The sequence below is a fragment of the Talpa occidentalis genome, unplaced genomic scaffold (genome assembly GCF_014898055.3).
Source record: "Talpa occidentalis isolate TD23 unplaced genomic scaffold, MPIMG_talOcc4v2.1 talOcc4.9, whole genome shotgun sequence".
Lineage (NCBI taxonomy): Eukaryota > Metazoa > Chordata > Mammalia > Eulipotyphla > Talpidae > Talpa > Talpa occidentalis.
The window spans coordinates 99,488,106-99,501,658 of NW_023605305.1; the positions used below are offsets into that span (position 1 = coordinate 99,488,106).

General features: G+C 36.1%; 1 protein-coding gene across 2 annotated transcripts in view; it reads left to right on the top strand.

Annotated features, from left to right (window-relative positions):
• The window catches only part of SNX7 (sorting nexin 7), an 83,373-nt gene that overhangs the window by 37,782 nt on the left and 32,038 nt on the right, over positions 1-13,553 (top strand). For both annotated transcript variants that reach the window (XM_054691849.1, XM_037498993.2), the window contains exon 7: positions 715-801. In XM_054691849.1, the coding sequence (XP_054547824.1) occupies positions 715-801 (87 nt within the window). The remainder of the gene's footprint in view (positions 1-714; positions 802-13,553) is intronic.

Sequence of the window (13,553 nt, forward strand, 5' to 3'; positions counted from 1 at the left end):
GGAAAGACAATGTAATAAAAGAGTGGCAAACATTATAAAAGCGGTAGATGGATTCTGCGCTTAAGTTGCTTCACAAGGGTGAAGTGTAAAGGCACTGAGACATAAAATCATGACGATTCATGGAAAAAGTGCAGTCCTATCAGTCAGAGAAGAACCCTTGATTTCTCACTGAAGCTTAGCTACTTGATTAATATTTATATATTTGAAACTAAAATGAAAAGCTTAAGATGTGAATGCACCCTTCAATTTTTTCATTCCCTGTTATAATTGACAATTTGATTAAGTATCCTTTTGGAGTCAGATAGGAGGGCTGTCTCAGATTGTAGGTATTTTCAGGTGAGTGGCCTGTATGAACTCCCAAGGGCCAGAAGTTTGCATTGTAGCATACATTTCAATTCCTGCTGACTTTTTGTTTGATTATATGCTTCAGTCTTTTAGAAAAACTGTATATGCCTAGAGTGCACTATCAAAAGTTGTACATGAAATGTTTGAACAAATAAAATGTGCACTGGGAAAGCTAATAAAAGATTTATGAAAAAAATCCTCTAAAATAGGTGCTTTCAAATTAGCTATTAGAATTTGAAAAAAAAAAATTTAAGGCATTACATTCCCAAGTGAAAGACTAGGGGATAGATACTACTTATATTCTTAAATGTATTTTTAGATGATTCAAACTAAGTACCATTTATTTCACCCTTATGTTTTATCACGAAGGGTGTTATGAAAAGAAGAGACCAAATACAAGCAGAATTGGATTCCAAAGTCGAAGCATTAACCTATAAAAAGGGAGACACTGATCTGGTAAGTTTTTGCTTTTCTTGATATAATCATATAAAATTCATTGTCTAAATTTTTTTATTAGAAGTATAAGGCTTGATTGTTTCTAAGCATTCATCAAGTGATACTAAGGTTTCTTCTAAAAATCTATTATACATTGAGGAACAAATGAGTCTTCAAGCTTAACAGTGGTGTTTTTCTGCTTTTGACTTCTATTGTCTCTTAGAATGAGAAAAGTATGAAGTTAATTTTTAAAAATTAGGATGCTAGAAGAAGGTAAGGACCTGGCACTGTTCAGAAGGTAGGTACTCAGTAAATCAATCCAGGTTTTGCTAGTTTTCTTGGATATTTAAACAAAATAAGTTGGTCGTAAAAACACAAAGTGTCTTTTGCTTACAAGTTTAATCCTTAAAATGTTTAAGGAAATTTTCAAATATAGTAAAAGGTTGGTAAAATAACATACTTTCATTTACCCATCACTGGTCTTCATTAATTCCCAACATTATCCCCAATGTTTTTAATCTCTTTCCTCCTCTTGTCCCTGAAATATTCTGAAGCAAATTCCAGATGTTATCACCCACAGTATTTTAGTGTGTATATTTTAATACCTTTCATATTTTGGGGGAGTAGCTAGCTGATCAGAATTATTCTCATTTTAAAATTGAGGAAGTGGCTTGGAAGTTGCAATAACTTGCCTATGTTTATAGAGTTTATAGAGGTTAGTTTATATAGAGCTGATGGTTTCCATGTCACCTGCCTCCCTCAGACCATGCTGCCTCTCAGCTAGCAAATATAAAAGTAGGAGAAAAGGGTTATTACTTTAGTTAACTTCTATTGAGTGTTATATGATACTTTCTTAATTGTTTTAGCTTAAGGATTTAGATTAGTGAGGAGAGTATAATATCGAATCTACCTTATTAAGTGAGTGGCAGAGGTCATAAAGCCTCCCTTGGTAATAACAATATTACAATCCGATCACAACCTGACTTGAGACTTTGCTTCCTTTTCCTCCCAGATTCATTTTCTCCTTATCGTTAATCATTTTGAAGCACATTATGTGTTTTCCTTACTGCCTTTCTTTTTATTATCTTTCTCTCTCTATTCTTAATCAAAGCATCTTGCAGGCAGAAATTCTTAATTTGTTTCTGGAAGTGTTCTCAGCCTCTTGAATAGTGTCTGGACTTGGTAGTCACTTGGTAAATATTAGTGAATGATTGAATGAAAACTGTAGTGCCTGTTCTGATTCGTGTGTGTGTGTGTGTGTGTGTGTGTGTGTGAGAGAGAGAGAGAGAGAAAGGCTTAAAACTCTAAGTGTCTATGAAATTGAACATCACGATAAATATTGAAACTTCACTAAAAAGTGACTGAGTTAGCCTCATCTTTCTTGACTTTGCTTATTTTTCAAACTCTACTTCATTCCCTGAATTTCTGGACTGTGAGTGGGAAGTAGGGAATTATTGTGGACTGCTAGGAGAATGGAATCTGAGTGAGTACAACAGAAAGTTATAGAACTGGTGGAACTTAGGCTCAAGGGAAAACATTATCCCTGTTTTTTGACGAGAAGGAAAAGAGAAAATCTGTGATTAATCTTTTACATACAAGAAGGATTATATAAAAATTTGTTTTTAAAGAGTCGATTGGAATGAACAAAAAAGGCACATACAGAATTGTTATTGCATCTTTTAAAATTTGGAATTTTCATATATTAAGTAATTTTAATGATATTTAAATTAGTGATTATATAAAAATTTGCTCTTGACTAAATGCTAGAAAAAGTACAGTATTTTAAAGTTTTAAGAGAATAGTAAAATGGCTGAAAAACCAAGCATCTGTTCAGAATGGTCTATATTCATATTGTAAATGGAAAGAAAGAGGAGCTGGGATTGTTCCAGTTACAAAAGTACAGGGGAAAAAAATAGCTTGGGTCCAAATATGGTTAGGCTTTTCTAACTTAACCCAAAAAATACTTTTTTTTCATTTGACTTGCAAATATTTTATCTTTTGCACTAAAAATTTCCTTGATAACTCATTATAATCTAATAATCCATATGTATTCATGGTTTCATTTTGAGTGTCTGTGGGATGTCCACTACAAAGTATTTTTGTCTAGTTAGCTGCTGTGAGAGTGGAGAAATTTTAGACTTTTATTATTTACAATATATTTTGTAGGATACTTTTAATGTATTAAGATTTAAAACAGGCACTTTTAACAAAAACACAGCAAATAATTTTTGTTACTTATCAAAACAGATCTCTCTAAAATGTGTAGGGACTAAATGATTAATGCATGGAACTTTTGCATTTTTAAGCAGTTTGTTTAGGGAGACCTCACTTCCAAATCCCCAAGTGTTACGATGTTATCTTTGGGAGAAACCTTTCCAGGGTTACTCTCAAAATGAACCTGCCATGACTGGTCATAGAACAACTGAAGGAAGTTGCTTGGAAATATGCAGGCTAGGGTCACCATGGAAACGCGCCCTTTTGAGGTCCTTCTAAGAAGCCGTCCTTTGCAGTCACCATGGCGACCCTGGCAGAGAACTGAATATAGCTGTTTAGCCTGGTTGTTTACCATGGCAACTCAAGCAGGGCCACTTTGGAGACAAACCTGGGGGCCATTACTATGGAAACCTGCTGGGACTTCCTTCAGCGGTGCCATCAAACTCACCTTTGGGTGGGATTGTGTTTGCTAATCTAGCAAAGCAACTCAAGCTAAAAAACTCAGTGAAATGAAGTTCTACCAAGAAGTCCAGAACCTGGAGGAGTTATAATTATTGGGTCAGAATATGGCAGTGATGTAATGTTCCCTAAGTCATATTGGATAGATCAGGTGACATTTAGTGGGCTTTGTGGCATGGAAATACAAGGCTCTGGTGTTTTTTCCTTGCCTATAAATATGTATATGCTACACTTTGGCAATAATAGCACTGTTACTACTATTTCTCATTTAACAACTATGCTTACAAAAGTTAATGTGTTTTTCTAAAAACCAAAATAATGTCTTAGCATGAATTCTTGGATTTATTATCTGGATATCTGTAAAATGACTGCTTCTTAGAGTTTATAGTTTTTAGTTTTCATTGCACAACAATAAAATTAATCATCTCAAAATGACCTAAACTCAGTATAAGAGATTCTTCCTGTTCATTTGAAGGTCAGTTCAGCATTCACTTGAGAGTTTTGTCATTTAGGCTCTGGAATCAGATAGAACTAGGCTCAAATCCTAGCTCATCTGCTTATTAATTTTGGGAGCTGGGATACTTTTCCTAACTTCTATTAGACTACTTTTAGCAACCGTAATTTGGGGAAATTACTAGGACTGTTCTAACAGCCTTGTTTAATGATTATTTGATAATGATTATTTGTTTGGATCAGAGAAACATTCAGTACTTGTTCACTGCTGTTATTTTGATGTTTTTATAGAAGTGATATTTGAAATGGGTCCTGTAAAACCACGAAGGAGTTGTTCATTGAAGAGCAGAGGGAATATTTTCAGCTAGTGCAGATATTAAGAAAAATAGTAAAAGTCAAAGAGCATTTTTTTAAAGGAAACCAGATTAGTGTATAGAGAGCAAGGTACAGGGGGACGTGTGGGTATGTGGCTGCAGTGGATGGACTGTAGTCAGGTGGAAAGGAGTCTCTTATTACTTGTCAGGTTGAACAATATAGACTTTGTCCTTTGAACAATATGGATCCAGTGAGATCCTGAACGGAAGAAGTGGTAGTCGAGTTGCAGAGGGGAGTAAATTTGAGAGAAGTATAGATGGAAGATAGAATCCATAATCCTTAAAGAATGAGGGACCATCAATGTTTCAGGTTGTTAGTGACTCTTAATATTTCTTGCTTCTAGGGAAGGCAGACAGTGGTTCCATACACTAAGCTTTAATATATAAATGGAAGAAGAAAATTGGATCTATGTCATGATATGATAACATATAAGGTGGTGGTGGTCCACAAAAATCTTTCAGTAAATTTTATTGAGTACCTACCATGTAAGAGACACTATTCCAGGTACTGGGGAAATAGAGCTTAAGAAGACATGCCCTCCTGAGGTTTTCATTCCAGTGGATAGAGACAGAAAAAAAATGAGTAATTAATTTAAGATACTGCCACATAGTAGTAAGAGTGGAATAGAGAGAGCCTTGGAGAGCAAGACAACTTGAAATTAGAGATTAGAGAAGGTCTTACCAAGAAGGTGACATTTAAGTGAAATCTGAAAGGGACTAGTCTTGAATCAAAAGGATATCTGGGAGAAAATCATTTCAGGCAGAGGGGATGCTACATACAAAGTAGAGTAAGCCTACATATTCCAGAAAGCTAGGCAACCCATGTTGCTGGAAGCAGAGAAATTGTGGGAAATGAGACCAGAGAGGTAGCTGTGTATCAAATCAGATAGGTCCTTAGAAGTGGAGGGACACAGTTAAGTTGTAAAATGTTTACTCTGCTTAGGAAAGACCAAAGATGGCTGACTGATGTGTCGTTTGTACTTGGGATGGGAGAACACAAAGGCCGGAGAATAGGTCTTAGAATCCCAGGGATAGGTGAGTGTTTGCAACTGGCTGGTAGTGGTCAGGTTCTGAGTATATTTTGATAAAAGTCATTTTCAATTTGGTGGATTGTGGACTGTAAGAGGGTGGGGGGAGTCAAGGATGACATCTAAGTTTTTGGACTGAACAACGAAAAGGCGAGAGTTGACATTAATTGAGACAGGGAAAACTTGGGGAAGAACAGATTTATGGGGATGATGATGAAATCAGATTTGAAAATGTAAAGTTAATGTACCTATCAGACAGCTATATAGAAGTGTTGAGTATAGAGTTATATATAAATATTCATGTAAAATTTAAATATATACATGTGTAAATATATACATATGTATATGTGTATATGTATTTGGAGTTGCTAGAAGGTAGTATTTAAAGCCATCACTAAAGAATGAGAAAAAAAGATGTTCAGGTCACTGAAGAATGAGAAAACAGATACCTTGGGATTGAGCTTTGTCTTACTTCCAACACCAAAAAAAAAAATCAAAGGAATGGCTTATTCGGAGACCAAAAGGCAATTTATAAATAGCTTTGGTTGGTGGTAGAAAATTGGACCAATAAGATGAACTAAACAGATTTGTTTAGGGTCATTTAGCTTTTTAAACTGCTTTTCCGTTCATGAGGCATTTATGAAAGTTTGATATGGAATAATGAACATAGGTATAGATAATAAAATATTTCAAGAGAAATTGAGAATTATATTATGTGAGCCAACATAGGAGCTGTTCAATGAAATAGGCAGATGTTATTCTGTCAAAGAGATTTCTGACTGTGGAGGAAAAGGTATAATATAACTGAGATTATGAGGAAAACTCAGATATTTAGAGGAACTTGTGGTTTTTGCAGTTTAGTATAAGTTTTCAGAGTCAGAGCTTCTGTTTGAAAATGCTTATTCACTTCACTTCTTAACTGTAAGATAAATAAGGTTCATCTGTGGTGCTAAATAATGCTGCATATCCATTTTATTTTTATTTTTGAATGGATGATTTATAGTTTTCCACTCAAAGCAGCATTCAAATATAAATGAATATGAATACATTTGACATTTAGCAATATGTGCACAGAATCTGAGTTGGATCTAGATCTAATGCCATAGCTGTTTAGCAATATATTTATGTGAGCAAAAAAAAAATGCATTTTCATAATATCATTATAGTCTGGATCTGCATATAAGCCACATTCAGTGGATATAAACAGATACCAAATTTATTCAAGCTGGTCTTTGCTCTGTTTGACTTGCTATTTTTGAAGCAGTGTTTTACTCTCTTCCTCAAATAGTGGTTATTAATCTTCAAATGTTCTTGATAGTGTACTAAATGCTGCAGAGAGCAAAATTGCCTTCTCTTTAAGCTTTAAGAAAATGTAATATTGAAATAATTTGGGGGGGGCAGGTAGAGGGCAGAGCATTGCTTCTTCCTTTTCTCAGATGGTTGCTGGCTTATCTCTTCCCTGAAAAATTTCATTTTCATTTTCTATATCGTACTTCCTAATGTAACCTGTTTTCTTCTCTGAGCTCTTTTGTCTGTTTGCATCTGCTGTGTCTCTCTCTCACTCACACAGAAACACATGCTTACACATGTGTACATACTCGTATATTCATACTGCAGTGAAGGACACACCACATTCCAGTGGATGGAGAAGGGACATTTTTTCCTGTATCCTTCCTTTGATCAGTTTATCCTGAAAGGCATCCGGCAGACTTAATCAAACCAGTCACTTAAGAGTGGGAAAATGACTGTTAGAACTGACTTAGACTAGCTACAACATGCCCCTTGTTGCAGGCAGGTGAAAAAAGCTGGGCCCTTTCAGATAGAAAAAAAGGGAGTGATGAATGGATTCTGGGTAAACAACTAATAACTGTGTGCTACTCACACCCAGTGTGCCAGCATGATGGAGCTGCACATGCGCAGCTAGGAAGTAGTTTGGGATGTGTCCAGTGAGTGATGCTGTAATCCCAAGGTCCCCAGTAACCCCTCCTGCACCTATAGTTCCTGCCTCACTGTCAGGTGTCTCACTCAGAGAAGCAGTATTTTGAGTGGAAAGGGGGAAAAGTCCATCTTATAAAAGTTAATAAATCAATAAATAATTAAATAGCAAAAACAAATCATTTATCCTAGGAACACATGTCTCTTGAGCCTGGGGTCTCTATCTAGAATTTTACCATATCATCTTTTCCCTCTGTAATTTGCTTTTATGCCCCTGGAACTTTCAAGTAGAGAAGTCACTGAAAAAGTTCTTAAGACAGTCACAGAGTTTCGTGTGATTTCAGCCACAGAATTATGTGCCTTGGTAGTTTGGGGCAAGTTACTTATATTCTCTTTGCTTTCATTCCTTCAACTATAATTCTCCTGAAGTGTTTTTAAGTCAGTTTATGACAACCCTTTACCACTGGCTAACTAGTATTAGATTGCAAATATTTTACAAACAATATTAAAGGAATTCTTTTGAGGAAGTGTATATTGGATCGAAGTTTGGAAATAGTAGCTATAATCATGCTTGTTTTGTTTATTTTTAAATGAGGCAGCATTGGGGTTGAGTGGAATAGTAAGTGCCCTCCCCCGCCATCCCCCAACACTTTGCCAAACAATTGAATATTTTTAAATGTTTTTGAATTTATATAGACTCTCAAAATGTGAATCAGTTCCCATATAACAACATAGGGTACTTGGTATTGTACTTTTTTTTTTTTTAAGATTTATTTATTTGTACAAGCACTGGGTACAGTCAGAAGCATGGGAGGGTGAGAGAATTCACCAGAGCCAGAGCAGGCAGCAGAACAGGCAGACTGACGAAGTACACTGCTGAGGGGAGCAGCGGGCATGGCAGGAGAGGTCTTCGCGCCATGTGGGACCCTCGCCCGGATGCCGGGGATCGAACCGGTGCTGCAGAGGCTGCGGGCAGCTTCGCAACCCAGCGCTCAACTGCTGCGCCACTGGGGAGGCCCTGGTATTGTACTTATTGATCAATAATGAAACACATTTTAAGGAGAACCATTAATCTCTTTATTATAAGTATCAGCAACACTAAGCACTATATTTTTCCTTTCTAAGAACTCTTAAGAGCTGTTTCACTTATGTCTCAGACCAGCAATAGGATTTAATTTATCCTGACGATTTAATTTCTTATCAGCATACACACTTCTTATGTTTTATACCTGATCCTGTTTCACTCTTTATGTTAGTTCCAAAACTCTTATGTTAACTGCAGTGCCATTGAGAACTCAGTTCTGATCCACCTGGCAGTGTCACCCTCACCTGGCTTAGCTTTATCCCACTCTGACTTTTCTGTGCACTGATGTCTTCATCTACTTAATATCTTTTTTTTTTTAGATTTATTTATTTATTTATACAAGCACTGGGTACAGTCAGAAGCACGGGAGGGTGAGAGAATGCACCAGAGACAGAGTGGGGAACAGAACAGACAGACTGACTGAAATACACTGCTGAGGGGAGCAGCAGGCGAGACAGGAGAGGCCTTTCCGCCCATGTGGGACCCTCACCGGTGGCCAGGGATCAAACCAGTGCTGCAGAGGCTGGGGGCAGCTTTGCAGCCTAGCACTCAACCACTGCGCCACCAGGGGATGCCCATATTTAATATCTTTAAGCTAGTTGTAGAGAATCATTTTAAAAAGTCATCTTATGAAACAAATTAATAAGTGAGAACTAGAGGGAAAGTATTCCAAATCATCTCAGAGATCTTTATATTTTTGCAACATATATGTGACAAAAGTGTCTTTTTGTTATCTTTGGAAATCCACAAACACCAGCATGTCTGTTATGAACACAAACTTGGATACTTGACTAACTCACATGAGCAGTTATCCAGAAAATTAGGAGATATTAGAGGATGAGGTGAAAACATTGCCCTCTTGCAGAATTTTTACCCATGAAATTTGTTCAGGAAATTTATTGCATAGTAAGGCTTACAGATTTGAAAAAAAGAACACATAAACTATAGTCTCAATGAATAAGGCCTGTGTGTATTTGTGGTGGGTGAGGGCGGAGGGGGGCCTGGACCATGAGACTGTAGAAATAGAGAAGCACTGTAATATTGTTGTAGATGATTTTCTAAAAGAGATTCTAAGTCTGTGTCTTTCTCTAGCAACATCTCCCCCACCTCCCTTAACTGCAACAGAAAAAGTAACAGATGGATAAGTAAAAGGGGTAGTTTAAAATCCAGTCATTTCTTCCCAGGATTTAAGAAATTCTGCTTATGGTGTCCTTGCAGACTTGTGGTCTGGTTTATGGAATTCTATCCAGCAAAGATGTAATAGTTTAAACATCTGCCCCACATAGAAAGTCAAAATAGATTCAATTTCCTTTTAATTTAGACTTTTTGTTAATAAGAAATGTGTCCTAAGGTTCTGTCTTACATATCTCTTTCACTCCCAGCCCTGTCTGGGCACTCAATAAATATTTGATTATGCTTAGAGCAATAACACACTGGAGTTTGAGGCCTGGAGAAGGCTTTGATTCACTTTTACTTAATGTGTGACCTTAATCAGACATTAATTATTCCTTATCCATGAACATGCAGAAATAATGCTTACTTTGAAGAAACATTTTTTGAAGATGTATTAATGTTTATAAATCTAGAGTTTGTGTCAGTAAAAATTTTGGTGAGTTATAGGAAGAAAGTATAAGAACAATAAATTAGTGAATGTATGGTGATATAAAACATTTTTAAAGTGAATAGTTTAACCAGTACTTCTAAGAATAAAAAATTGTATTTCCACAAAGAATAGAGCTGGTAGTTTTTCTTCTAGCACAGTGCTATATCATTAAATTAAACACATTTTGCTTCATTGTATTTATAGGCTTTGGAGAGTAAGTTTTCTCTCCACTGAATCATAGTCAATAGGAGAGTAAATCTAGGGAAGAAATGTCCCTATGAAAATACCATTCAATTTTCATAGATGTTCTAGACCCAATTAATGCTTTCCTTTCTGTAAACATATCCTGTACATTTCACATGCCAGGTGCTTTGCTAATTGTTTGCATATATTATCCATTGAGTAATCTTATAAGGAATGTAGCAGTTCATTCCCATTTTTGTAAATGAGAAAATCAAGGTCTAGATTATCAATCAGCCAATAGTTCTTAGATCTCTCCATGTCTAAGCACTGGTGGTGGGGAAGACCACAGTGACCAAGAGTGACCACACCTCAAAGAGCTTATACTGGGGACAAATTGAAAATAAAGAAAATAATAAGTGATAACAATCATTTTATTTTATTTTTTAAATTTATTTTATTTATGCATACAAGAACTGGGGTGTGAGCCAGAGGTGGAGTGGGGTGAGAGGATTCACCAGAGACAGAGTGGGGAACAGAACAGGCAGATAGACTGAAATGCACTGCTGAGGGGAGCAGCAGGTGAGACTGGAGAGGTGTGCTGCTCCCTGTGCCAGGGATCAAATTAATGCTGCAATGGCTAGCAATAGCTTGATAGCACTGAGACTTTAACCTCTGCACCACTCGGGGCCCCTGATTATGATCATTTTAGTTAGCAATTAGTGCTATGAAGAAAATAAAATGGTAATGAAATAGAATATACCAGTAAGGGAAAAGAACTCTGACTCAAGTTATCAAAGAAAGCCTTTCTGAGGTATTGAGCAGGGAGAGCTGAGTGCTGACAGGAGTAGTGACTCTAAAGTATGGACACAAGAGTTCTAAGAACGAATAATCCACATCTGAAATGGGATGAGCCCCACATGTCCCAGTTCAGTCTAGTATATTAAGGAAGGGAGGAGTTGAGGCTGGAGCGAGGAATGAAAACAAGCAGTGTCAGAACATGTGGGTCTTATCAATCAGCCAATAGTTCTTAGATCTCTCCATGTCTAAGCACTGGTGGTGGGGAGACCACAGTGACCAAGAGTGACCACTTTTGTTGCATTGGGACATCACTGAAGAGTTTCAAGCAAGGAAGAGTTATGATTTGATATATTGTATGTTTTAAATATGGTGTTTTTTAACCTTGAAATGACAAATTTACAGAAAATTTCTAAGTACAGCTCAAAAATCCTTTTCCCCCAGTACCATTGAAAAGTAAATTGCAGACTTTGTGCATATAACCCTTTGATGTGTCAAAAATTACCACTGTTATGAGGGAAATGCAAAGCTAAACAGCAGTGAGGTATCACTTCACACCTGTCAGAATATTCTTTCCTTTTTCCAAAAGAAAAGAAGCAACAAGTGTTGGAAAGGATGTGAAGGGAAGGAAACCCTTGTACATTGTTGGTGGGGATGTAAATTGGTGCAGTCATTACGGAAAGCAGTTGGAAATTCTTCAGGAAATTAAACATAGAAATTCTATATGATCTATTTATCCATCTTCTGGATACTTACCAAAAATACAAAAACTAATTCATATTACTGTTATCTGATGCTCAGACTCCATTTTGGTTCTTGGCAGTTCTTTAATGCTTGACAGCTCGGGAACAGTTCTTTTATCTTTCTAATATCTTTTATCTTTCTAATATCTAATAACAGTTCTAATATCTTTCCTCAAGGAAAGATATTTCCTTATGATTGGATTAAAATGATCAATCTTTGAATATTGATCATCATTTGAATGTTGGTCAAATGATGCTGTGATCTTTTTATTGATCCCTGTTAAGTAACACGTAATTTTATTTGTCCCATTAAAGGTGATATATTCTTTGATCACTAATTGATGAGGATGATACTAATATTTCTTAAGTTATAGCACATGCCAAGAGAATTCTAAGTGTTCCATGTGTATTAACTCATTTAAGTCTCTCACAGTGCAGTGTGGTGGAGTTACTATTATTTTCCTTATTTTATAAATACAAAGGCTGAGGTACAAAGTATTACGGCTCAGGAGAACATATAGGAATTGTTGCAGAGAAACTCTAGAAATGGTGCTAATAACTATATTCCAGGATGCAACACCTGCATTCCAGGATAACACCTGAAGATACTTACCAAAATGTTTCAGATAACTAATAGCAATGAATTAAAGTATGCCGTCGTGATAAATTATGTTTGTCATTCCTGCTGCAAAACATCCTTGGTGACTTGAAATATGCTGTCATAGTGAACTGGCAGTGTTCATTTTAGAGTAAATTGACCTGCCTTGCTTATCTTTCGGTAAAAAGAGGGTGTGAAATGAGAGAATGTATGATCATGGTTTTCATAACACTGTGAATTTGGGAGAGGTAAAAGTTAAGATTAAGTAGGTGCACTCTTAAAATGTAAGATATAATTTCCTGTATTTGTTTCTGAAGAAAAGCTCATCTTAGAAAAGCAATATACTATGTTATCATTAGGATTTGCCAAACTTAGAAATTATTTCAAAGCCAAAATCTAAACTTACTTTACAGACCATCACAGGCTATATAAATGTTATTTTCCCTATTCTTTTTCACAAGGAAAGTAAGTTTAATGAGTCTTAAGTGAGGTTTTTTTTTTTTTTTTGTTTTTGTTTTTTGCAGCAAGGTTCTCTAATTTGGGATCCAATCCCACCATACTACAAAGGTCCTCAACAGGGCATATGAACTTCAGGGCACATATAAGACTGTTTAGGGTTGCACAAAGAAACATAATATATTGAGTTTAATATTTTTATACTGAGCTCTTATTCAATGTTTTTAACTTATGTGCACAGTTTATAAAACAGATAAAATATATCAATATAGCAGAGCAAGTAATTTCTAAATTAAAAATGCACACATGTGTATGTGTGTATATATATATATATGGGAGGTATGTTAACAATATTTAGGTGCAGAGTATTATTCATTATGATTCTGTTTGATTCCGAATGATTATTCCTTACAATTACAGAGTATGTAATCAAAGTGTTTAGTGACTACCATGATATCTTTGTTGAAGTTACTGTGTGCCTTATACTTTAATCAACTGAATTCTCTTGATGTTTCTTTCAGACATTAATTTCTTCTCTATGAATTTTTACCAAAATTGTAACCTCCATTAGAAATGACTGCTCTTTGATTCAGTCGATACCACTAGCATACTTCAAAAACAGCTCTTAAAATTACAACTTATTCTTTTTTGAAAAATATTTATTTATTTATGCATACAAGAGCTGGCTGTAGGCTAGAGAGAGGTATGGGGGTGTGAGTGGGGAGTAGAACAGGAGGATCTACTGAAATACTCTGCTGAGGGGAGCAGCGGGTGAGACAGGAGATGTCTGCTGCACCCTGTGGGTTAGCTCCCTGGCTGGGGATTAAATTTGTGCTGCAGTGGCTGGA